The sequence below is a fragment of the Vigna radiata genome, chromosome 2 (genome assembly GCF_000741045.1).
Source record: "Vigna radiata var. radiata cultivar VC1973A chromosome 2, Vradiata_ver6, whole genome shotgun sequence".
Taxonomy (NCBI): domain Eukaryota; kingdom Viridiplantae; phylum Streptophyta; class Magnoliopsida; order Fabales; family Fabaceae; genus Vigna; species Vigna radiata.
Window position 1 is genome coordinate 5,811,260 of NC_028352.1, and position 26,688 is coordinate 5,837,947.

Consider the following 26,688-nt stretch of genomic DNA (forward strand, 5'->3'; position numbering starts at 1 on the left):
TTTAGTGTGATAAATCTAAGATTCACTATGAAGCACAATATTCGAGTATGACCGTGAATTCAAATAATGAATGTATTGTGTAAATGAAATAAAATAAAATAAAAAAATCTCAAAGTGAAAAGCTAGAGAGTACCCTAAATAAATTTTAAAATAATGTTAAGAATTTTACTTTAAATAAAAATATAATGAATATTCATATAAAAATCATTGTAAATTGTTGACATAAAACTATTTTTAATTGGAGACTACACTTAAAATACATAAAAAGAAGCATATAAGGTATCACTTAAATTTAGTATGTTAAAATAATAAATATAAAAGTAGATATGCAGTTTCCGTAATACAATGGAACAAATAAATCTAGTTTCAGAAGAAAAAAAACAAAAAAAGAAACCATATGTTAATATTATTAAAAATTTGCACAAAGGAAAGGAATTCAATTTATGAATGTTTGAAATAATTTATTTCAACTAATTACAAACATAATTAAATCTTTTATAAACCATATTATTCTATATATTATAAACTTCTAAAAAATAAAAAACTTATAAAATACTCCCTCATGTAAAACGCTTATGGATGTTAATGGTCATTTTTATCCACTAGTTTCTACACACATTGCTTTAGATCTTAAGCTTTCTTTCTTATTGATTACTTTCCAGCAAACAAAGAGACTTACCTTTTGGTGTGGGTTTGGAAAAAAAAAAATCTGTGACATTTATTTCTATAGAGAATTTATATTTTATAGTAAAAATATGTTTGATAAATAGTTTTAAAAATTTAAATTTAAAATTTTATAAAAACATCTTACTAACTTAACATTGTAAAACTTCAAATTTCACTTAATAAGAAAGAAATTTCAAAATTCATATTTTCTCTCATTTTATATGTGCATCTGTTCTCTCAAACTAAGTATTTAAGATTAACTAATAACTAGTATTTTATATTAAACAATATTTACGATATTTTTTATTCGTATTAGATGTGATAGAAGTTAATTTTATCCACTGAAATTTTTTAAAATTTAGAAAAAATGAATTAATTTATCCAAGCAAATTATCTAAACGATAAAAAAAAATTAAATCCAATGCAAAATTCAAAGATTTCTGAAATTTGAAAGTACTCCTCCTAACACAAGATTAACACTATCTACAGAAATGTAATGAAAATATATATTATTTGAGTACTTACAGACAAAAATTAAGCAAAATCTTGTTCTATTTGTAATTTGGAAGATGAAACCATGTTATAAAAGCAATTTAATTAAAAAAAAAAAAAAGTATTAAAGTAGGGGTAATCTGTAAGATATTTTATCGTTTCAGCCAGAAACAAATTTAAACAAATTCAGTAAAGAATATTATTGAATAATTAAACACAAGTATCATAAATTTTTATGTCAGACACTAAAAAAAATCTCACATTCTTAAAAATGAAGACTGAAATTTGTTAAACAGATATTAACAAACTATAGAATTAGACAAAATTTCGAGTCACAAGAATATTGAAAGTAAAGAAAATAAAATGCTTTCAATATCTTTGTATTTTTCAATTCACCCTATGTCTCTAAAAACCATAGATAAAATTCTTCTAATGAAAAAGCAGACTCCTTCATTAAGGTTAATTAGTTATTTTTACCATAATTATTAAACTTGACCAAACTATCAACTCACTCAACTAAAATAATGAGTCAATAAGGTATTAATTAAACTATATAAAACAAATAACAGAAATATTCTTCATGAATAAAATGCTACTTAAAAAGTACTAACATGCAAATTAGTAGTCAGCAACTTTTTAAATACGAAAAACTGAATTCATTAATTTTAAGCTGAAATTAGCAATTGGAAATCCTAAATAGTTTGTCTCATTGGGATGAAGCTTGTCCTAAGTGTATATATATAGTTTTCACAAAACAACGCAATCATATTGGTGGATCATCAAAATATACAATGAAACATAGTCAAACATATGTACCATATAAAAGTCATCCTACATGTATGAATATCTACATGCTTAATCCTTTGATCTCTCAAACCTTGTCCACATTTCTAGCATTGGCTTCTTACTCTCCAAGGCAAGAACAAATTTGATTCTTTAGTCAGTCATGATCATGTGCAAATTTATCTTCTCCAAAACGTGAATGAACTTTCTGATATTCATATTTGACATGAAGCAAAGACAACCATGTGAACAAGGGCATGTAGTGCAATCCAACTTCTACTCATTGTGAGTGACAAATTTATCAAAATTTACTTATCATCATTGAATAATCGGATCAACATTTCGAGTTTTTATCAAAAAAAATTAGCAATTGACGTGAATGTGTGTGCATGTATGTTTTTAGGAAAGGATGAGTCAGTGTAAAGGATTGTAATATTGCATTTAAAAGTAATACTTGGTGAAAGTTATCACGAGGCCTTGTTATTGTCCAGAACAACTTTGGCAGTCAAAATATACAAATTAAGCACATTAGCCCTTGGCTCAAAAGATGCATACCTCAACAAGAGTTGATCATGAGCAAGAGGTCAGCATCCTACATGTATTTCTGTAATATCTCATCACATCATTCAGGGTCTGCATTTGCCAATAATAAAAGTAGGAAAGAAAATCATGTAAATGTCATGCTTCACTCCCTAATCAGCTGAAACTTTTATAGCAGACTATTTTCATAGTGGATGAATCCAATATGTCATCATGGAAATTTTAGAGTGAATGATCTAGTAACATGTTACATGTAGCATAAATACGTTAAAAAATTAAGGGTAATAATCAGCAACCAATTCGTCCTGCAAATACTTGTTACACATAAATTGAAGCTTGCTATAAATAAGATCAACACACGGATTCAATCCAATAAATTGAGATGACATTTCATATCCAACACAATGAAATGAAAGGACACAAACCTTCCATTTCTTCCTTCCGGTCCAGCAGGAAGAGTATCTTGAGAATGAGTCTTTATGTCAATTAGTATTGGATTACGGTCGTTTTCTGTTAATGGCATCCGAACCTCATCAAAAAGTCCTATCACTCACATTCCTTCTGCAAAGCCAATTCTCATATCAGATAAATAGTCGACATGATCAAAATTGGTAGTCTCACAAAGCCCTTGCACCATGATTTGGATGTGCCTACTATACAATACATGTAATATCTCATGGCTTTAAAACTAAATAAACAGCCAACTACAGTGATAAAAGAATGGGAATTTACAGTGACTGAAAAAACTCTGCTCACTCAATTCCATTCTTTCTACTTACTGAATTCCCATAGTCATCTTCAAGCACATAAAGAAGCTTCCTGTAAGCATGCCCATCTACAAGGTCATTTTCTTGCAACTCCTGCAAAAAACCCATGCCCTCCTGAATTGTTCTTTGTCTGCATATCTCATCCAGTACAGTCCTGCATGTAATAAAATCAGGTGACCTTTGCTTATCGGTCATCTCCCACAGATAAGTTACTGCTTCCCCAATCTCTCCACCAAGCGCCAACGAGTTGACAAGCGAATTATAAGATTTACTACCAGGAACAAAACCTTTGGTCTTCATTTCATTAAATAACTCTTTGGCATTATTTGTTCTGCCCTGGGCACACAAGCCATGAATCAAGTAATCATATGTCAACGCATTGGGCTGACAATCATAAACCACACCCATTTGATGAAATATCCTCAATGCATCATTAACATGAAGAGATAGAACATAACCTTTGATCATAGAATTTAATGAAAAAATATCAGGCTTGATCCCATCATTGACCATTTGCCTAAACAGACATCTAATTGTTTCCATATACACATGGTTTATATAGGAGTTGCTTCCTCTACCCAAAAATGCAGCAAAAAGAATATTATAGGTTCTAATGGAGGGCCTATAACAGCAAATTAAATTCCTTTTACTTTTCATGTGCTTAAACACATTGACAGCTCTAGTAAGCTTCCGAGCCTGAGTGAAATAATATATAACTGTGTTGAACAATGCCTCTGAACCAATTAAAGGAACTGCAATCAGTTGGTTCACAATGTCATCCATTTCTTGGAACATCTTTGCCGTACCAAGCTTCTTTATGGTGACATGAAACGTGGACACATCATGCCGAAATCGTGGCTGTTGAGATGCCCAGTGAAATAGTTCTAAGCAAACCAAGGGATTATCTTGTCGAGCAATCACAGTGCACAGTTCTTCATTAGTGAACCTTGGGGGAAGTTGGGACAGTGCCAACTGAAATTGGGCTTGGTCTAGGGTAGGCTTGGAGGACTTCAACAACCTATTTCTGGCTCTTCTTCGGTAAGATCTTGAAGGAGCTTTTGTTGAATAGGGAGAACTAAAGGGTGCAAATGGGACAGGGAATTGAGTGCAACTACTGTTGATTTGGAATGACGAGCGGTCAAATTTGTGGGTGTGATGAGAAAAAACAATCTTCAGTAAATATTTCTCATTGGGCTCATGAAATTTGTGGCAAAATGAGAGTGTGGAGAGTATGGTTTCACTTGGGATATTCCTCCTGAAGTAGGTAGTACGATACTTGAAGCAATTTCTTGTCAGAGAGAACATACTTTGATTTTTAAGCATAGAAAGCAAGAGTAGGTGTGGTTGGGTAGTTCTTACTTGCTTGCTGTAACAACCTTAATTAAACCTCTGATACCTGTTGGTCACAACCTATGTAAGATTGTTAATCAAATGAATTAGGATTTTATATAATCTGCAGTGCGAGTATGTTCAAGCACACATACAAATTATTATAGGCAAAGATTATCCAACTATGGAATTACGTTGTCCAAGAAGTATTCAATAATAGTATAATCAATCACAACATAAATAATGTCAAATCAGAATACTGAGCAGTTACAATCACAGGAAAAGTAATACCAGTCGCATAATAAGTAAATAGTATATTACAAAAATACAAATCCAGCAACTGAACGAAGCACATGTTATAACAGTTCTGCGGCGAAAAGTCCTTCATTATCTATGCAAATTCAGTTTCAAACATAGTTATCAACTGGCAAATTAACTCTTTAACTCACACAAGTTTACGTTTCTACACATAAACTTGATTTTGATGTAAACTTGGTAGAATAGGAGTATAATCGTTGAACTGGGTCATACTCGATTTTGCAATCGAGTTGGCAAACTTAGAAAATTTTTTAAAACCCAAAACAACAGTGGTGTGCTATGCGAGAATGAAGAAAACTCACTGATTAGGGGATTAAGGTTCCCCTCTTCCGCTGCTCCCACTGCGTCGTTCCTTCTTTCGAACAGCTTGCACTCGACCTGAAGGTCAGTGGTGCGTTTTAAGTCATGCTCTCCTTACTAATTTGGAATTTGGCAGTCTAATTTTAATATTCATAGCATGTTATGCAACTAGGAGCAGACCATCTTACAGTAAGACACTTATAATGAAATCTATTTCAATTTATTTGACTTTGATAACACTTGTAATCACTTGTTTCACTATTTCTTGTCACTGAAAAATTGGGTCAACGTTTCAAATGTTTCCTCAAAATAAGCAATCGGTGTGAATATGTTCTATGTGCTCGTTTAGGAAAGAATGAGTCAGTGGTAAACTTCTTCAGAAATAAATTTAAAAATCATATTTGTTGAAAGCTATTAAGAGATCCTGTTCTTGTCCAAACAACTTGGCAGTCAAAATATGCAAATTAAGACAGTAGCCTTTGGCTCAGAGATGCATACCTCAACAAGAGCTGATCATGAGCAGGGGCGAGCATCCTACATCCATTTCTGTAATATCCCACCATATCATCCCGGGTCTGCATTTTCCAATAACAAAATTAGGAAAGAAAATCATATAAAAATCATGCTTCACTTTGTAATTGCCTCAAACTCATCCAAAAGATAGACAAAAGTGTATTTTTGAATTATTTTTTTTTTAAAAAAAAAAAGCAGATATTTAAATCACATTGATTCCGCCCCAAAATCAAAGCAGAGCGTAAATGAAGTTTCAGATTACCAGAACCGCACCAAGGGAGCTCGGGTTCAGGTGGGATCGACTAGCCGCAGCTCCAGGAAGCTTCGCCGGAGATAGAGGCGGCGGCCTGGGGTTCTGACGTCGCTGCTTAACGCCTCTTCTCTCGAGATGGATAGGTGGTCAGGGGTTTGCCCTGCACGTGGAGGTCTGTCCTTTACTGAAATTGGCGCGGAGGTCTCGAAGATAGAGAATGGAATAGAAAAGTTGCGGCTGACACGGCGAGGCTTCGGAGATTGAAGACGATGGTGGTTAGGTCACGCCGGAAATGGGAGCGGTGGACTAGGGATTAGAAAACCAAATTGGGGTGGTGGCCAACAAAAATTAGAGTGTAGGAACAAAAGAATTGGGCCAAAAACATAATAAAATTAGGTAAGCCTATTTCTTCCTTCCTGCACTCCACTCTTTTCTTACTGTACCCATAAAATTTATAATTCTCTCTGCTCTCGTTAAAATTATAATAAAAATCCCAACACCTTTTCCTTTTTAATATTTTCTAAATTGAGTGTTTCAGAATATATTTTTAGATATAGAAATATTTTTCAAAACATGTATACCAAAAAATATTATAGGATGTGTTTTCTAAAAAATATTTACAAATTCAAAAATACCTTTGACACATTTAATCCAGAATTCTTTTGTATCCATAATTGAATATTTTGAAATGTATTTCCAGCTTTATGAAATATTTTCCAAAATAAACTTAATCTAAAATATTAAAAAATTCAAAATAAATATTTTAAAAAATATTTCATAATCTAAAATTATATTTTAAAACCTCCCATCCAAAATACAGAAATATTAAAATAAATATTTGAAAAGATATTTTCAAATTCAAAAATATTTCCGAAATATTTTGTCCCAAAAATCATCTCTTGTGTCTACTACCAAATGCCTTTAAAGGAAATACTTGCCCTGTAGTCAAATACTTACCAAACTTTTGTGTTACACAATTTAAAAATAATTTAACAAGAATAACTCTGTCGATATTAAAAAAAACATTTAAAAAGCAAATGCTTAAGAAAGAAACTAACTTATTTTTATTTATACAAAACCTTAATTTCCAATAGTGATTTTTTTCAAATATAATATTCAATAAATAAATTATTAAATGAAAAAATTGAAAATTTTCATTAAAGAAAAACACAATAATGGAGTTTTTAAAGATTAAAAAGAATAAGAGTTAAAATAAATAAAATAGATATTTAAACAAATGGATAGAGATGAAGAAAAAAAATGTATTTATTTCAAACATATTATTTACCTTGTTTTCTTATGCATGATTGTGACATATTCCAAACAAACTTCACAGCATTTAATGCAGGTTCATGTGTGAGTGAACTATATTATGCATTGTCATATGGTTAAAAACAATTAAAATGAAAATAAATATATATATATATTATTTATTTATTTATTTATTCGTACATAATGCCACGGCTTACCTTATTTAACTAAAAATATACATGTAACACTAAACTTTCTTAAATAGTGTTTCAACACTCTCTTTTTTTAAATTAAAATAATAAACCGTAAATTAATATCGTAAATTTACATCCATAACTCCTGCGCTACTTATGTTATATTTTGAATAATTAAAATTTGCAACCTTAAATTAATATAGTAAATTTTCATCCATAACGACCTGTACTATATGTTATATTTTGAATAATTAAAATTTATAGCCTTAAATTTGGATGGAATTTATTTTGTCAACTTAAATTGAAAAGGTAATTATTTTTTTACTTTCATTTCCATCATCATGCAATCTTAATATAAGTATAAATAACCAACATTTTCATACCTCCAAAATCGCAATTTTTTTTTATGAACAGAATGAAATTTAAAGCTTTGAACTTGTCTTTTAATATGATACCTGCAGAGGATAATTTACTTTTATAGAAGAAAATAAAATATGTTATAAGAAAATGTATTATTTAGGTAAACAGTTTTAAAAGAAATTGAAATTTTATGAGTAGTTAAATTATTTGAAATTAAGACAACTTTAAATCATATAAAAAATTAAAATTTTATATTCTTAAATTTGTGATCATTTTATATTCTATTTTTTAGAGTGTTGAGATTGAATAAAAAATAAATAAAAATTGATTTAATATCATATAACTAAAAGATTAAAACTCTTCCCTTAGTATAAAATTAGTAGCTGTGTCATTGTGATATTAAAATAGATATATCAAACATTATCAATCCAAACATGTTATGTAATAGATATTTATATTCAATTTTGATTAATAGTCACTAATGCACAACTTATTTTAAACTATATTTTTAAAATTACTTATGTATTGAGTTAAAAAATTATAAAGTTGTGTGTCGTTAATGTATTCTTTTAAAATACGTAATATTATAGAAAATGAGATTTTAGAAATAGTGGTGGTGTAAAAATAAAGAGTCAATTATTTAAATATTAAATAATTTTAATATAAATAGTTTTATTGTGAACGAGTTTTGTTAATTTTAAAATACAATTTCTATATAAGTCACTTTTTAAGTGTCAGACTTGTTTATAGGAGATTCTATTTTCTATTCATCGCGAGATCTTCAATTCAAATTGATTAATTTTTTTGTTTATGTAAATTAAGTTTTGGCTTTTTTTTTTTGTCCTTTCTTTATCTATTACATGTGGGTCCTACTCAACTTGCATGTGTCCTTTGAGTTTTCAGTTTAAGTTTTTACTGATTAATGGTTCCAAAAGGTGTACCTGATCATCTTTCTGTTCATAGGAATAGATAGAGTTTCCTATGTGTTGGAGCTATTTTAGGCTTCTAGAGCGGTTTGATCTTTTATCAAGTAAGGGAAGCTAATGTTTGTGTTTAAATTGTTGAAATTTATGTATGATTAATGAACTACTATGATAAGATGATTATTATATTGAAATTAAGACGAGTGACTTGTTGATAAATGTGTTTGATTAAGTAAATTCAGTAACGTGATGCTTGATGTCTTGTGTGAATATGTGTTGGATTGTGATAGCCTTGTGAATGGAGTTTTAGTGTAATGGTGGTGTTATGTTTGGTTGAATTGTTGAATGGAATTGCATTTGTAGAATTTATGATCATTCTAGTCAGAAGGGGCGGTGTTGGTAGTTGACCTTTGAAAGAAATGGTAAAATGGTAAAAATGAGAATTTGGGATATTTGGTAGTGTCATTTAGGAGTGGTCTGGATAATGATTGAACACGTGGATGGTTTAGATTTGCTATGTTTTGTTTTTCATTGACTTTTAAAGTGTATTTTGAGGTTTTGAGTAGTAGATTTTAAAGGTATAAGGTTTAGGTAAAATGAAGAGTTTGGGGTTTGCTTTTGAGTCAAATTGGACTTATTCAAACTCCTAGGTTGCTTGGTTGGTCAATAGTGAAAATAGGTAGATTTGAGTTTTAGTCCATAAAGTAAGCTTTAAGTTGATTTTAAGTGGAAATTTCATAATAAAAGGAGTCAATACTGGTATAGATTGAAGTATGTATGTATATATAGGTTGGTTATAGCTTTGATTGTCGTTTAGAAGTGTTAGAAGTTGGTAGAAATGCATAAGAGAAGACATGTGAGGTTAAAGTGGTGTTTTGGGCAATTTTGAAGGACTGTTGGTTTATGTAGGGGGGTTAGGCGAGCAAACTACTTGTTAGGCGAGTTCTAGAGGATTTTGATAGTGGGTTTCATAGGTTAGGCTAGTAAGCTCGCTAGGCTTGTGGAACTCGCTATTTATGCTCTTGCTGAACGAGTGGTTAAGCTCCTTGGGTGCGTTTTGGGAGTCTTGGGCAGTGAGTTCCAGGGGTTGGACAAGCTCCCTCACTGGACTTGAAAAGCCCTCTGTTTGGGTTCTCATTGGGTGAATGGTTTGTGCTCACTGGGCGAGTGGGTTCAAATTCTTTAGGTTGTTTTGTTTTGTTTTCTTTTTACATGCTTAGATTTAAATAATGGAATGTTATATTTAATGATTAGTGATGTGTATTTGAATGTATATGGTAGGATACCGGTCTTACCAACAATATTACATCTTTAACTATACGATGGTATGGAATAAATCTATGTGTAGTACATGAATGATGGATATAAGGAGTTAAAGGAGAATTCCTTTAAATGGTTATGTGTACAGTGTATGTATTGATATAGGAAACTATTAATTAAGGGTTATTTTAACACTCTCAATAACTTTCAGTCTTAAGAAGATAATGATGGTTATGTGGTGGAGAGTAGCAGGCGATCCTCAGTCTGATTCCTAATTGTTTTGGCCATAGATTTTTTGACAGATTAACCTCAGAGTGTGGTGTTTATTGTTGGGAAAAATATTATTGTTCCAACTCAAAGGCAAAGTCCCTATAGTTTCATATCAATGCATGTATCTGGATGATCAAATCTAGAGGAAAACATTTTATGACTTATGATTGATTGTTTTACTTGTGTTATATGTCTAATTCTGTAAACATGATTTATGATTGTTTTTGGTACACTAACTTATCCTTTATTCTTCGTGTTGTTGTATGTTTTGTTTTTTCTCTTTTGTAATGATAATCTAAACTGTGTAAGTTTGGATGGATGTCTCTAGTGAGCAGGTGTGAGAAAAAGTGGAGTTGAGACGTATAGTAGAATGTTTGAGTTCAAGTTCCATTCAATAGATATAATTAACCTATTACACTTTTGGTTTAGTGTAACATTTCATAGTAGTTTAGGTGTTAGTGTATGTATTTGTTATTATAAGTTATTTTTGGATTATTTATAATAACATCTTAAATACTTTCTTTGATTTAACCACTCTATACTACTTGAGTGTAATACACTCCATAATAGTTGAATGTTACAAAATACATTATGGATCATAGTACTATTTAGTATAAAATCTCTCATATCAAAGTTATTTCGCTACAGTTTAAAAAAAAATTTGTTATTTTACATCAAACCTTGTTATAGAAATATTTTTATATTTTCTCCACCTAAATTATATTCTACATATGAATACCGCGAGTTTAATAAAGTTAGAATAATTTAATTCTTTAATGTCTAATATGACACTCTTCATTAAAAAATTTCATGTTCATACAATTCACACAATATTTTTATGCAAATCATTTATTGTCTTAATATATTTTAATAATCAACAATGGTAATAATTTAACTAATACCATAATTGCCATTATAATTTTACATTTCAAATCATAATCATAATCATAATTAATTAAAATAATATCAATAAAAATTTGATATACATAAAAAATTTAAAATTCTCTATTAAAAATTTCTAAAAACAAAATCATATTCATTTTTGTCAAAATAATTTATTGATTATAAATTAATTTGCCACATGTAAAAGAAAATTGTTAAATTTTTTTATATGAAAGAAATAATGTCTTTTTTGAGAAAAAAAATCATCAGATTAAATAAACCTTAAGGAATTGTTGCGGTACTTTATCAGTTTGGTTAAGCGTTTTAGTTTTTTCATTTTTAATTTTAAATTTAAACAAATTAAATTTAAATATGTTTTATTTAATTTAAAACATTTTAATATTTTTATAATAAAATATCACTTAAAAATATAGCTTCTAACTTTCAATATTACATAAACAAATTAGCAAAATAAAGATGACATATTATTTAGAAATATATTTATTTTTTTAGAATTTTTTATTATAGTTTTTAATAACATTATTATTATTTTTTTTTTACTTTTTAAAAGTTGGAACACATTTGCAACTTATATTTTGCTAATAAAACTGTAATATAAAATAAGATGGTGTAAAAACACATGTGATATCATATGAGAAAAAGTTATTATATCATTTTTTAATTCAACAACTATTTTTATAAATTATATGTTTCAATTATTTGCTTTTAATTTAATAAAAGATAAAACTGTCAAGTTAAATTAATACAAAAAAAAAAGACACCAGTAATAACGCGCTTTTAAATCAATTTTCAAATTAATGGTAAAAACTAGGTTTAAGAAAACTTAACAACAATATCAATCAGATTTAATTACCCTGTCCTCTCTTATAACTTAACATTTAATAAATTTTACATGAGATATATCATATATGAAATATAGTTTTAAATACATATGTATAGGTTAGTCAGAGGATGATTAAAGCATTGGTTAGGTGAGTCAATGGTCAACTCAAGATTGAGAGTACACAAATAAAACAAAATTCTAAGTTAATTTATTTTAAAACTAAAAAAGATTATTTTTCAAAAATAAATTTGAACTTAAATTAAACATAAAATAAACATTTTTAAAAGTAAGAAGTGATTATAATTTATAAAAAAATTAGGAGGAACTCACAATAAAAAAACTATATGAAATTTTGGATGATTCTAGAACACCTATTTAGTTGGAATTCATTGACGTGTTCATCTTACTCAATATTTATTATTATTATTTATGTAGGATATATGGTGGACATATGCTTCCTGTGCACGTGAGCACACCCAACCCGAACCCGGACGTGTTGCAGCAAAAACTGAATTGGATAATCCGGAATGGGTCCGAATTTTGTAAGTGGAGAGAGAGAAAGAGATTGGTTCTGGTTTTGTTTGGAGTCTCCACGGTCAAAAGAACACGCAAAGCAAACCACCCACCCCCAACACAACGCCACACAACACAAACCGTGTGCAACACAAAGTCGGTGTTAACCTCCCTCTCTTCCAAACCCTAATCGCTATCTCCAACCCTCCTTTCTATGGTCAGTCATTCCTATTCGCCGCTTCCTCCTTCGATCAATCCATCTTTCTTTTATTTCCAATTTCAACACTTCCCTAATTGCCTAATTCTCTTAATTCTTATTTTCTTAATCTGATTTTATCAGACTGAGTGCTATTGGGGCCGCCATGTGTTAGCTTCGTTGATTCTTGGCTTCGTGATTATTTTGATTCTCTTTCCACCAAATTATTCGGTTTGATGCCATGGATTTGGTACCCAGCGTTAAGGTATACCAAGCGTCTCTCACTTTTTCACTTTATGGACTCTAACACACCTTCTGAATTGATGTGTAGACAGTACAATTGATCACTCTTATTTCATTAGAATTCATTCCGAACTAGCTGATTGTGCACGAGATTGCAAATTGACTTTGTTTTGAACTTTTCAATAAATCATTGATGCAGTGATTTCTTTTGGTGATCAGAGCAGTTCGCCAGCTTTATAGATTAAATATGGTAGCTTAGAGATTAAATATGGTAGCGAGACAATTGTTTGTTTTTGAAACTGAATTTGTTTGCACTGATAATGGAGGACTTTTCATTGCATAACCGTGCCTTGTTCAATTCTTGGGTTTGTATTTTTTTTTTGTTCTTTATAGATTTGGTGATGTATTATTTACTTATTCTGTGACTGGTATTATTTTTCCTGTGATTTTAACTACTCAGTTTTCTGATTTGACATTATTTATGCTGTGATCAAGCGGGTGATGTAATTCCATAGTTGGATAATCTTTACTTATCCAGTTTTTGTTGTGCTATGTATTGTTGGCATATAGATACACTTGAATTTCATTTGCATTACTTCTGCAAACTTCAGTGATATATTTGATTTCTTTTTGAGTTTACATTTGAGTATTGGGTTCTATGTTGTGTTAATGTTGGACTTTTGCAATTATACTTTTCTGATCAATTGAATCTCTTGTAGGAAAAATTGAACTATTTTCGTATTAAAGAGCTCAAAGATGTGCTCACTCAGTTGCACCTTTCAAAGCAGGGGAAGAAGCAGGTGATATAATAAAATAGTACCATGTCTACAGTTTTTATTTGAGGTTTTTTCTGTGATGAGACCTTTATGCTTTTACATTGTTGTTTTAGTATTTTAGGTTGGTCTCCATGTATTATTTCCTTTTAATTTCTAGATTTAGATTGCTATCTTGGAGTTTTGATATTATGTAATGATGCCGGTGTTTCTTTTGTAGGATCTTGTTGATCGAATATTATCTGTGCTCTCAGATGAACAAGGTAAAATTATACACATGCGCAGACACACACAACTTGACCTTTGGGTCTAATTCTATCTAGTACATTTAGTTTATCTTCACAATGTTTGTTCGGGTTGTGATTGTGGCTGTACATTGAAAATTTACACAATATATGCTCATAGAAATATGGAATGAATCTACTTGTTAATCACACACATTAGTGCTGTGAGCACAGGGTAGTGGAAGTGGCACCCTGACACTCTCAATGAGCTGTTTTGATGGTAGCCACATGTTCTGTGGTCATTTTTGCCACAGAAGTGGAGGCATGAAAAGTTTTTTGTTCTCTGCCTAGACTGACAATGGTAAGTTCCTGTGAGGCAGAGGTGATCTCAACATCTGGTTTGGCAACCTCTAAGCAAAGAGTGTTTTCTGCCTAAGTATGGGGCTGTAGTAGGATTTGGACACGTTTTGCTTTTTCTGATGGTGAGAAATGCGTGTTGGACCTGCAACCCAAATTGGATCACTCTCCATCCCTAACAGTCCGACAATTGTGGAGGGATTTTTGTGAATAATCATATTATATACTTTTATGGAACCATAGAGTACTCTATAAATATTTAAGAATATTTTAAAATTTTAAGACTATTAATTCTCAATAATTATATATTATGCAATATTATATATTATGTAATAGTGACATTTACATATGTTCAGAGGGGTGAATTGCGTTCTATAGTGGAGGCCTATGCAATATTCATAGTTATAGTAGCACAGGGAAACTCCTGACTGAAACTTCTCAGGTTGAGCTCCTTGCACAAGTAAAAGAGACTTAACATTTCAATTGACAAAGGGTCATTACGCCTATGTATCAATCCGACAAAGGAATTATATTCCTGTGGAAGACCAGCAAGGACTGTACAAATTTGTTATTGATAAGAGTCAAGGTTCACAACAGCTAGAAGTGATTCCACAACTGCTTTGATCTGAAGTAGCTATTCAAAGATTGATATATTTATGTGATATCTTGGTGGTACAAAGTTCGGTTCATAGTTGCATGGCTTTTGCTAGCAAATTTTCTGAAAGTAATTATCAATTTTTCCCATACTCTATACGAGTGTTTGCAACCAATTATTTGAGTGATAATTGATTCAGAAAAAGATGAAAGAAGCCAAGAAAAGAACATTTGATCTTGAATTTCACTGATTTTTGGTTGTGTTCTGAGACAATATTGAGCTCGCAATCAGTTTCTTGTAAAAACTTAGTTGGGATCCGAGGGATAACTTCAAAGCTACAAAGATGATGCGATTTGATACTGCTCCATAGCAAGAAAATTTTACCATCAAGCTTAATAAAGATCGATGCAGAAGGTGGATAGTGCAGAAGAAGACAGTGTGTGGATTCAGGGTAGTGGTACCATCAAAGAAGAATCTCTGGCAGAAGGTTCTGGAACTAAAGGTTGAGTTTCCATTAGCCCCCTTGGAAAAAGGAGCTCTTAACCATGTAAGAGCATAGAGAGGGGTTTCTGCAAAAGTTTTAAAGCCTAATAAAGTATATTATCGTTTCAAATGTCGGTACAATATATATATACACAGAGAGAGGGAGGGAGGGAGAACCAGAGTTCTAACTATCATACTGAGTCAGCATGCAACTGGGTTTTTGTAAAGGGGAACTATTACACATATATGAGCTATGTGTGTGTGCGTGTGTTTGTATATATAAACAAAATTTGAAAATAAACTGTATAATAATTGAATAAAACAATTTAATATTGAAAATTTAAACATAATATTAAGTTAAAAGAATATAAAATATCATTGAAGAAATACATTTTATGTTGTATATTAGGGTATAAAACAGTTAAGAGTTGTTTAATTTACTCCTATATTAATTCCCTTTTTATTGATTAATTGGAGCTGCTTGTTTTACCCTGGGCTTGTTTATGAACCCCAAATTTTATTTATTTCACTTCTACCAGTTTTGTACTTAAAGCTGGTTTGTGATTTTTCTATATTTTCTGGGAATTATTGCTCACTTTGTGGTATACTTCAGTGAATCATAATGCATTTGAATTGTTGTGCATCTGATTAAATTTAATGATTTTTATACACAGAATACATTTTCGTGTGATCTTTGCTCTTTCCACTGTTAGTTAAGCAACTTGTTTTTCTTCTTCCCAGTTTCAAAAATGTGGGCTAAGAAGAATGCTGGTGGAAAGGAACAGGTGGCAAAATTAGTTGATGATACCTATAGGTCAGTGTTAGAAACGGCACTCTGTATTTTATTTTTTTCTAGCTTCAGTATGCTTCAGATACATGCAGTCACACTTGGCTGAGTTCACGTAAATGATCTGGTAACTTACTATAAGGTCTGGTTGAAGCTAGTTATAGTGCTCCATATTTGCTGTAATTTCTTGTCTCTTGTTTTGTTAACTTTTATTTCATTAACATTCGTTTATTTCCTATTTTGCAGGAAAATGCAGATATCTGGGGCCACTGATCTAGCATCTAAGGGACAGGGGGCATCAGATAGTAGTAGTATAAAGGTCAAAGGTGAAATTGATGATTCCTTCCAGCCAGATACAAAGATTCGCTGTTTATGTGGAAGTAGATTGGAAACAGAGGATTTGGTCAAGGTGTACCATTATATATGTTTCTTTCTTTATGATCTAAAGAATTATATGCATCCACAACAGATAGGATTTATTTAGTCAATTTGATGATCTGGCGCACTTTTCATTAGATATCCAATGTGTTGCTTACATATGATTATTTTGGAATTTCATTTTCCTTGTCGTATTGAAGTGTGATGATCCAAGATGCCAAGTGTGGCAGCACATCAGTTGCGTTATTATTCCAGAGAAACCTACAGAAGGCATCCCACCAGTTCCTGATAAGTTTTATTGTGAACTATGTCGTCTCGCACGTGCTGACCCGTAAGTCAAATTTTCTTTTTTGTTTTATCTAGTAGCTAGATGTGAAATAATGATTTGTTTGAAAGGTTTCCCTCGTCTTAATTTTTTTATTTTTAATTTAATGTCAAAGAGTTTGTGTGCTGTTTTCTTTGTGGTTGATATTATTTGCTTATAATTTACAATTTTTCAGTTACGATACACTGTTGGTATCGTGAACTGGGCTCTATAGTATTGAGATGATACCAACTCACAATATTGCAATTTTTCAATGCAATGTTTGTTTGATTAATTCAGTTGTTCTTATATGGCAACAGTGTTGTATCTTTAGTGTGTTCAGCAGGTTAGTTGTAGAAAAGATATTTTTCAATAAGTTTTAAACTTATAATTAATTATGGAAGTAAGTTTTGTTTGGTATATTAGTTTTAAAGTGATTTGAAGATATTTTTGTTTGGATTGTCTAAACAAATAAAAGAATTGCCTTGTAATCATATATTAAGGGCTATAAGGTATTTCTTGTGGTTAGTTTACATTAAAAGTAATGAATTTGTTGGGTATAAAATGGGAAAACAAAAGTTAGCTAGAAAATAATTTGATAGTCTTTTACCATGAGCTCGTATATTTTGCTTTTGATTGAAAAGTTTTCCCGCTTAGGAAAAGGTCTTTTTATTACTGATAAGTTTGTCAATCATTCTAGCTTTTTGCTTTTTAGAAAGCCTGCGCCTCCACACCCACACAAAAATTAATCATATCCAAACATGTATCTTGCCTTTTAGTTATGTCTGGAGGTGCTCTTTACAGTGAGTTTCTGTCTCAGATTATTGAGTTATATGCTTATTATCAATTTGGCTATAATTTTTCTGTTCTGTTTATTGGATGTTCTTCCTTCATTTTATCTTGTTATATTCTGTCATTATTGACAGGGATAGTCTATGCATTCTATTATTTAGTATTGTTCTGTTTTTTTTGCCAGTTAACTTTGCACCTTCTTCTGTTCTCTGTTGCAGATTTTGGGTTGCAGTGGCGCACCCTTTACTTCCTGTGAAGTTAACAACAACCAGTAATCCAACTGATGGGTGAGTACATTGGATGGGTGTTAGACATGGTGTAATTGAGTTCTTCATCTTACAAACGGAATGTCTTGGGATTTAGATGTACCTTTTGTTGCTTAACTTGCATGTAAGAGAATAAGATGCTCATCATTCAGGTTGAAAGCTTGTTTCTTTTATTTGGAGTGGTGTGTCAATTTTCTAATTTTTTTAGCACAAGTGCAAGTCCTTGACTTGATGATAAGTTTTTTTGCTTTATTTAGATGATTTACATACTATTTGTAGGGGTTGTAATGTTGAGGCAGTCTACTATGCATGTTTTGTTAATTAAAATTCTTTAGCTGTTGAATTTTGTTTAAAGTGACATTGCTGTTATATGGCGGTTGCCATGGCAGATTTTTTTGCCAATCCCCATAGTCAACTTTGGAGGAAGGCTTGCTTTAGTACCACCATAGGTTGCAATGGTATGTTTATATTGTTGAATTTTGGCCTTTCACCGTATTCCACAATTGATAATACTGTTCTGTGGTTGAATTACTCTGGAAAGTAACCTATTATTATGTGCATATTTGGACTAAAGTTTGCAATCTTAGGTACGGTTAAAATTTTGTTTGTAAACTGATATTGAGAAGGCAAACCATGTCTTGCTTGTCCAAATTTGAGTTTTCAGGCAGAATTTCAAAGTGCAATTGCACTTTTGAGAGTAATCACACATGTCACATAATTCAGTTTACTCTCCAAACTGAGTTTGGAGTATCTTAAACTGATTACCAAACATAGCTTAAAAAGTGAAGACTTTCTCCTTTCCTTTTTCTTTTCTTTTTTTGCACCTCTCCGTGTTTTTCTATTAGGTGGTGCTAGTCTAGTAAACTTCATATCTTTCCAATACAAAAACTAGTGACCCTGTGAAATAATTATCTAGTCTATGTTTAAAATCTATTTTTCAATGTGGCTTTCTGCTTGACTAACTTAACTATATTCCTGTTTAAATTGTTCAGAACCAACCCTGTGCAGAGTGTGGAAAGAACATTTCAGCTTACTAGAGCAGACAAAGACTTGGTTTCCAAACCAGAATTTGATGTTGAGGTTGGTTTGGATTTTCAGTTCATGTTGGGTTAATGGATATCCTTCTGTGCAATGCTTTTACTTATATATTGAAAAAAATGACGAGTAGGTTTGGTGTATGCTCCTAAACGACAAGGTTCCATTCAGGATGCAATGGCCGCAATATACAGATCTGCAGGTCAATGGTATGTTTGAAGTCGTGCTATGCAATTTGATTTCATGTTGGCAATCTGGTTTTAATTTTCACGGAATTTTATGCACCTGGAAGCAGAGCTTTTAAAGTAAGACCCTTGTAGTGAAATCTATTTCAATTGGTTTGACTTTCATTTGTACAGGTGTTCCTGTTCGAGCAACTAACAGACCTGGTTCACAGTTGCTTGGAGCTAATGGTCGGGATGATGGCCCAATTGTATGTTTTGTGTTATTTATAGTTGTGAATTGTATAATTATTTAAATTTGCCATACAAAAGTTCATATACTATTTGTGTTTGATTTATTCAATATCTTATTGTATTTCTCCTTTGGCAGATCACGCCATACACAAAAGACGGAATTAATAAGATTTCATTAACAGGATGCGATGCTCGCATTTTTTGTCTAGGGGTTCGTATTGTTAGAAGGCGCAGCATGCAGCAGGTGGATTGCATTCTAAGCTTGACAAATATATAAGCTAAATATTTTGAAGTACTGTTGGTTTCTTAATTTAGCCTTATGATATTGGAATAATAACGATTGAAGTATCTCCCTGTGTGATATTGGGCCTGAATTTCAAATGTTGGTCCCTTTTAGTTGATTTCTTAAAACTTGACAAAACTAAGTAGGTTTATGGTTATCTTTTTTGTCAATTTTGAATAGCACCTAACCATACTTAACCAAGGTAGATGTTATGGAAAACCTCAAGAAGTGTTGCTTCTATTCTAAAGCAAGTTAAAATATTTTAAGTTTTTTTTCTTGTAGTTTCCTGGGCATTCTTTTTGGTTCAAATTGTCTGGCTTATTAGATTTCTTTTGTTTTTTTTTTTTTTTTTTTAATAAAAGAGTGTTGAATTTTTGCATATTGATAAATATTACTAATAAATAGATCTGCTTTGTGTTTTGACCAAGTTTACTGGTTTTATTTTTGTCTTGTATCTGTTTTAACTCTCCTTCCATTGGTTACTAACACAGACTGGGAGTCTGATTGACAACTTTTGAGCCAACCAACAAGTCTGTATTTAGATGTTGGTGTTGTATTTTAGTTCCTACTTTCTTGTGAATATGTTTTACGCAAAACTGCTTCCCTTTTGCTACTGTTACAAACTTATTTAATATTTGAGGCTTTGTTTTCTAGATCCTAAACTTAATTCCTAAGGAGTCTGATGGTGAGCTATTTGAAGACGCTCTTGCGCGGGTGTGTCGTTGTGTTGGGGGCGGAAACACAGATGGTGATGCTGATAGTGACAGTGATTTGGAAGTGGTTTCAGATACTTTCAGTGTCAACCTTCGTTGTCCTGTATGGTTTTCATTAATAGATGGGTTATTTGGCAACTCATGAAGTCCTACTAACAGTTTTTCTATATTTTGGCGAAATTTTAGATGAGTGGTTCAAGAATGAAGATTGCTGGAAGATTCAAACCTTGTATTCACATGGGTTGCTTTGACCTTGAAGTTCTTGTGGAAATAAATCAACGATCAAGGAAGGCAAGAGTCCAAATGTTGCATGATTTGTCTACTCCCCTCTGATTTTTTATTTGCTGATGAACTGAATTGTTTCTACAGTGGCAATGTCCTATATGTCTCAAAAACTATGCTTTGGAGAATATCATCATTGATCCTTATTTCAATCGCATCACTTCTATGGTAGTTATTTAAAAAATTAATAATAGTTTCTAATGGTCATAATTTTCTATTTGACAAAATATGTAGCCATTATTTAATTTGATTTGGTGGCACAGATGGTAAATTGTGGCGAAGAAACTACAGAGGTTGAGGTGAAGCCTGATGGTTCTTGGCGTGTGAAGACAAAGGGTGAAAGTGAACGCCAGGAATTAGGGAGTCTAGCACAGTGGCATCTTCCTGATGGATCCCCATGCGTTTCAGCTGATGGAGATTTCAAGAGAGTGGATACATTGGCACTGAAGCAGGTCAAACAGGAAGGGGTTTTTGACACTCCAACTGGTTTAAAACTTGGCATCAGGAAAAATCGCAATGGAGATTGGGAAGTCAGTAAACCTCAGGGCACAAACACATCTTCTGGTAATAAATTGAAAGCGATTTTTGGAAATCCCGAACAGGTTGTTATTCCAATGAGCAGCAGTGCTACTGGAAGTGGCCGGGATGGTGATGATCCTAGTGTAAATCAGGGTGGTGGTGGGCATATTGACTATTCCACTGCAAATGGCGTTGAAATGGATTCTCTGTGTCTCAATAATGTTGATTTAGCATATGACTATACTGGACATGGCACTTCTGCTCAGGTGGCTGGTGCAGAAGTTATTGTTCTTAGTGATTCTGAAGAAGATAATGATCTCTTGGTATCTCCTCCAATTGCGTATAGGAACAACCCAAATAATGCTACAGATGGTTATTCTGTACAACCTCCTGTAATGGTTGATTCGTATGCTGAAGAACATAATCTTGGTGGAAATTCATGCTTAGGACTCTTTCCCAATGATGATGATTTTGGGATGTCTTCCCTGTGGTCTATGCCTTCTGGAAGGCAGGCTGGTCCTGGATTTCAACTATTTGGATCTGATGCAGATGTATCAGATGCATTGGTCCATCTGCAACATGGTCCTGTGAATTGCTCTTCATCACTAAATGGTTATGCACTAGCTCCTGATACTGCTTTGGGATCTGGTGGTATCTTGCAAGAGCCCTCTGCTGGTCGGTTGGATGCTGATTTGAATGGTGGTTTGGTGGACAATCCATTAGCATTTGGTGGTGATGATCCATCACTTCAGATTTTTCTCCCCACTAGACCAGCAGATTCATCCATGCAGAATGAATTGAGAGATCAGGCAAATGTGGCTAATGGTGTCTGCACGGAGGAGGATTGGATCTCCCTTAGTCTTGGAGGTGGTGCTGGTGGTAACAATGGTGATGCTTCTACTCAAAATGGATTGAATTCTAGACATCAAATCCCAACCAGAGAAGTTGGCACGAATACTTTGGATGATACTGGTTCGTTTCTCTGACCTTGCTGAATCAGAACATTCATTACTTTTTTTACTGAGTAGCTGGTGGTTGGAGCACTTTTTCAATGGCGATAATAATAGAAAATATTAGTGAAGCAGAATTGGCCATATTCTTTTTTGATGCTTAATTGGCCATGCTGCTTTTTAAATTAGTAAAAGTAAAAGAAATAAATAGTTGTTTTTTATAAAATAAAAAGTGTCCCTGTTCCTTGTTATATATGTAATAATATACCATCCAAGATATATTGGAGTGTAGATTGATGTGACATTTTATCATAACAAATTATCAAATAATTTGATAATATAAATTCAGTTAAGAAACACAACATTTAGCCTTGGGAATTTAAGGTCTGGGAATATTTATTCCACATCCTAGTAATACTTAAAAGAACAAAATGGTTGACGGTTTTGAAGTTTAACAGATAGTAAGCCTATATATTTGAAATATTATAGTTTCTAGTTTTATTATGACTATTCAACTTCAGTCCATAAGGGCTTATCTCAGCAAAACCTTGGTCCCTGACATGAAAGTTTTTCGATTTTGTAAATAGATATATTACTTGCATATCTTAATTCAAAGATTTAGTCTAGCTGTGTTCATTAAATACATGTTATCACACCCTTCATTAGAAAGTATTTCTATCATCTTTCTGTGTTAAATTATTTGTTCTTGAACCGTTAGAAATAAAATCAATAGTTTGAGAATGGTTCACGAGTTTCTCTTGGGAGTATCACTGTCAATTATCCTCAACCCATATTATGAAGGATGTTTTTGGATTTCAAGCTGGATTAGACTGATTTTAAGGGATGACAATCGATCTAATATATATATATATATATATATATATATATATTATATCATTAGATATGTTTTGGTTCAAAATCTAAATCCAAATCAATCCAAATTTATTTGGATTGAATTATTTTGTTTTAGAATTTGTAATTATGAAAAATCAGAAAAAAAAATGTGAAAATCAAATTTTTATAAGAATACATATAGTACACGTTTTCCCTAATTCATCTAAATTTTCTAGATTCTAAATATACAGGCAAATATATTGTCAACAATACAATAAAAATTCAAATCTCCAATGGAACATTAAATTTGACTCAGAGTCAGTTCATAAATATAGATTATATACATTTTTTTTGGGTATAATATCATTTTAATTGTATACATAAAATTCTAAAATCATCCAAAATTTTGAGTGCATAATATTTTGTTTGCTCATTTTATAGTTTATAGTAGATGTTTAATATTCTCAAAACATCTTTAGGCAAATAAAATAAGCATTTACATATATCTACATATTGTAGAAAATATATGCATTCTTAAAATTTTATTGGCTTTTCTTTTCTGGACACCTGCGTGCCCCTGCTATCTTTTTGTCTCAATCCTAGATGAAATATATTAAGTCTTTTGAGTTGGCGGGTTTAATTCTTTCATGCGTGATTTTTAGTACATTTCTAAGCTTCATATCAAGTTTGTTTGAGGGGCTATGAAGGAAGGTTGGGAGCTGGGTATTCAGTTTCTTTGCATCGAGCACTGCTATACCTTCTGTTAAATGGTTAGAAACCTTCAAATGTTTAGTTGTGGATTTGTCAAGATACATTATTCGGCTGTGTTAATCTGCTGCTGCATCATATCCTTGTGACAGAAAATTGATTTTTTAGAACTCTACTCCTAAAATTAGTCAAATGCTCATAATTTGCTTACTCAGATGAAAGTACAGATGGTTACTTTTATTACTAGGTAGTATTGAGGATGTTAACCTCTGAACAAAGTTGAGGAGGTTAGTGTTCCTCATATCTTTCATGCATTTGCATTTTCCTCATTTCTCCTCACTTTCCTCATTGTGTTCGGTTCCCCATTTTTGCTCCCTATCCGATTATTGCATTTTTACTTCTGAGATAGTAACTATTAATGCAGTTTTGACAATTTTTATTTTTCCGTTACTTTTCTTGATTGATTATTTCTCTCTATGCAGCTTCTTTACTCCTTGGGATGAATGATGTCAGAACTGACAGGCCAGGTAGGCAAAGGTCAGATAGTCCTTTCTCATTTCCTCGCCAAAGGCGTCGCTTGTACCTTTCTATTGATTCAGATTCAGAGTAAGGTCAGACCTTGTGTCTCAAAAACTTTAGGTACTCTTCTTAACACCAGATTTCGTATTTATTAACTGAAGAAAGTTGAGAGGCATTTTTGGTCCTCATGAAATGGCAGTTAATACATTTATGTGGTCTAAGGCATCTCTGGTGGAACAGAGCTACAAGTTACCCTCCCAAAAATGCTTGCACCCACCCCATCGACAAGGATGTTGGTCGTAATGATTCTTTGTGCTTGCTATCTAAATTGTCCTTTGGACATGTTGGTAGACCAAGCTGGAGCTATTATTCCCATCTATTTTCAAAGAGGGTGTGCTGGGGGTATACTGCTGGTTTTATTGTATAGTTGTTCATTCGAATATGGTAGTTTAAACTTTGAAATTTGGTGGGACATTATATCAGCATTTTTGTCTCTGCGGAGAGCAATAACCTGTAAATGATTTAGCCATATCAGATCCTAAAGTTAAATCAAAGATATTGTTTCTTAAATTGGTCATTTTTCTTGAATGTTATGGTTTTGATCATGCCTCATCACATCTTGACGTTGATGTTTATTTATTTATTTTATAACATTTAGGCATCAGAGGTGCCTCCCTGCCTGACTACGCCTGAATACATGTTTTGTTTGCACGATATTGATTGGAGAAAGAAGGACCAGGACCCTCTCCTGCAACTTTCCTTTTTAGCCATCGGATGTAATCGCATTTAAGGTTTCTTATAATATCTTTATATCTAATTAAGAACTTTTGTTGTGCACACGTCAAAAAGAGAGATGTAGGAAAGGAAAAAAAAAATCGATTTCTGTAAATAAATTATAAGAGGGTTGGACGGATGAATTACTGTGGACTCTTTTCTTAATACAATTTTTTAGTAGTATTTTTTTCATCCACAGGAAATTGGTCAAAGCAATTTCATTACTTGTATTAATATTAATCAAATATATCAACGGGAATAATTTTATAAAACATGTAGGGTTGTTGTATTATTAAAATGAGATTAATATTATAACTTATCCAATAATATTATAAGCATTAAAATGAATATGGCAGAATTGTATCCAAGGTTTATGGATTGAGACTTTTTTGGAAAGATAAAGGTAGATGTAACATGTTAGAGATTATTAAATTTAGGATACATATTTTTTTCTTTTAATTTTGGACGAGGATGGTTAAGTCGATTATGTAGACTTTTATGATTAGGAGTAACAATACATTACACTTTGGAAGAGATTCAAAATGGTATGTATGTCTTTATATTCTTTTCTAATCTGTTTTATCGAAACACATTTGATTTATGATTAAAGATTATTGAACAATTTAATAATTTTGTTAAAAGGTTTAACGAAATTAAATTAAAAGGACATTTAAAAACAAAAAGGACAAAGTTTAGATTGAGAGAGTTAGATAAGAAAACATGACTTAGTCCTTTTGAGGAAGTTTTAGACTCATTTGCAAATGTTATGAAATGAAGTTTTTTTCTAAATCAAATAGATAAGTATAAAGAGGTATTACTAAAAATGTGATCAGAAGCACTTGAATTAATTACTTATGAATTTTGACTTTCCATGGATTGAGAAATGCAGACGGTTGATGTAATGAGGGATTGAGATGGTTGTGCCAAACTGTTAAACTTTAATCTTAGATACTCTTGATATTCATCCTCGGTAAACTTAGAAGTGGAAGATTCCGTCTTTGAAATATTGGCAGTTTTAGAAAGGAAACCATGTAAGGAGTAACAATTCTCTTAAATGTAACTCATCCTTTTACTATATGTGCGTTGAGCTCAACCTCCTCGTCCTCCTCCTTTAATGCCACGTCCTCCTTTTCCTTATGTGGTAATTATGACATATGGTTCCACTAGTTCATACACTTTTTGAGTTCGAGGTATCAAGACACGTAAAAGGCAAGTGGTCAATGTTTTCATAGAGGAAACCTTTTGACTAGTTAGAATTTGATTTTTGAGATGATCAAAATCGGGATGTAGGGCACGAAGGATCAACACCATGTAATATTTGTCTAGTTTCTTCTTGATATGCTCTAATGAGTCTGCTTCCAAAAATATCTTGAGTTCTTCGACAACAGATTGAGCTTCAATCATGAAGGATATTACATCATGGTCTGCCATTTTAAGAGATGCAAGCTTATTTGTCGTGTCATAAAGACATTGAATATCATTGACACGTATTCTTTGAGTTTTTTTTTTCCAAAAGGAGTGACATGTTTTGAAAGTTCTTAGAGATATGAAGTTTGGGTTCCACTGATTGTCGTAACAAAGCACACAACTGAGAATTTGCTTGTTTCCACTAGCCAGCTTTATTAGCCGGTACATGGCTGCCATCTTGCTAAAGGTGATTATAATGACCTTGACCAAGAAACCACATCTCAACGGCAACTGACCAAGATGAGTAATTTTTTTCATTTAATTTTTTAGACATCATGGAGGGACTTTCGGAAAAAGAGATGACACTACCAGAAGCTATTTCGTATCAAGGG

The 26,688-nt window shown here is 32.0% G+C and overlaps 2 protein-coding genes across 13 annotated transcripts; one reads left to right on the forward strand and one right to left on the reverse strand.

Moving 5' to 3' along the window:
- Nucleotides 1–1,834: 1,834 nt before the first annotated feature.
- Nucleotides 1,835–6,400, reverse strand: LOC106756409 (pentatricopeptide repeat-containing protein At2g27800, mitochondrial). Of its 9 annotated transcripts, none has more exons than XM_022778475.1 (7): nucleotides 5,982–6,400; nucleotides 5,694–5,770; nucleotides 5,198–5,273; nucleotides 3,214–4,658; nucleotides 2,907–3,042; nucleotides 2,497–2,574; nucleotides 1,835–2,149 (listed from the first exon to the last, which is right to left on the reverse strand). In XM_022778475.1, the coding sequence occupies exon 4, from the start codon at nucleotides 4,569–4,571 to the stop codon at nucleotides 3,234–3,236; it is 1,338 nt and encodes a 445-aa protein (XP_022634196.1). In that variant the 5' UTR covers nucleotides 4,572–4,658; nucleotides 5,198–5,273; nucleotides 5,694–5,770; nucleotides 5,982–6,400; the 3' UTR covers nucleotides 1,835–2,149; nucleotides 2,497–2,574; nucleotides 2,907–3,042; nucleotides 3,214–3,233. The 9 variants fall into 9 exon arrangements, with proteins under 9 accessions (XP_022634196.1, XP_014494314.1, XP_014494313.1 ...); XM_014638828.2 differs by having other exon boundaries at nucleotides 3,214–4,644; nucleotides 5,971–6,400; XM_014638827.2 differs by having other exon boundaries at nucleotides 5,971–6,400.
- Nucleotides 6,401–12,477: 6,077 nt separating this feature from the next.
- On the forward strand, nucleotides 12,478–25,092 carry LOC106756097 (E3 SUMO-protein ligase SIZ1). Of its 4 annotated transcripts, none has more exons than XM_022778480.1 (18): nucleotides 12,478–12,675; nucleotides 12,799–12,919; nucleotides 13,617–13,697; nucleotides 13,891–13,933; nucleotides 16,071–16,143; nucleotides 16,363–16,525; nucleotides 16,695–16,825; nucleotides 17,809–17,877; nucleotides 18,849–18,936; nucleotides 19,025–19,100; nucleotides 19,251–19,324; nucleotides 19,444–19,551; nucleotides 20,245–20,406; nucleotides 20,490–20,594; nucleotides 20,673–20,753; nucleotides 20,849–22,076; nucleotides 24,079–24,207; nucleotides 24,774–25,092. In XM_022778480.1, the coding sequence occupies exons 2-17, from the start codon at nucleotides 12,896–12,898 to the stop codon at nucleotides 24,204–24,206; spliced, it is 2,634 nt and encodes an 877-aa protein (XP_022634201.1). In that variant the 5' UTR covers nucleotides 12,478–12,675; nucleotides 12,799–12,895; the 3' UTR covers nucleotide 24,207; nucleotides 24,774–25,092. The 4 variants fall into 4 exon arrangements, with proteins under 4 accessions (XP_022634201.1, XP_014493847.1, XP_014493846.1 ...); XM_014638361.2 differs by having other exon boundaries at nucleotides 12,479–12,675; nucleotides 24,079–24,235; XM_014638360.2 differs by lacking the exon at nucleotides 24,774–25,092 and adding an exon at nucleotides 24,315–24,713 and having other exon boundaries at nucleotides 12,479–12,675; nucleotides 24,079–24,235.
- The last annotated feature ends 1,596 nt before the right edge of the window (nucleotides 25,093–26,688 follow it).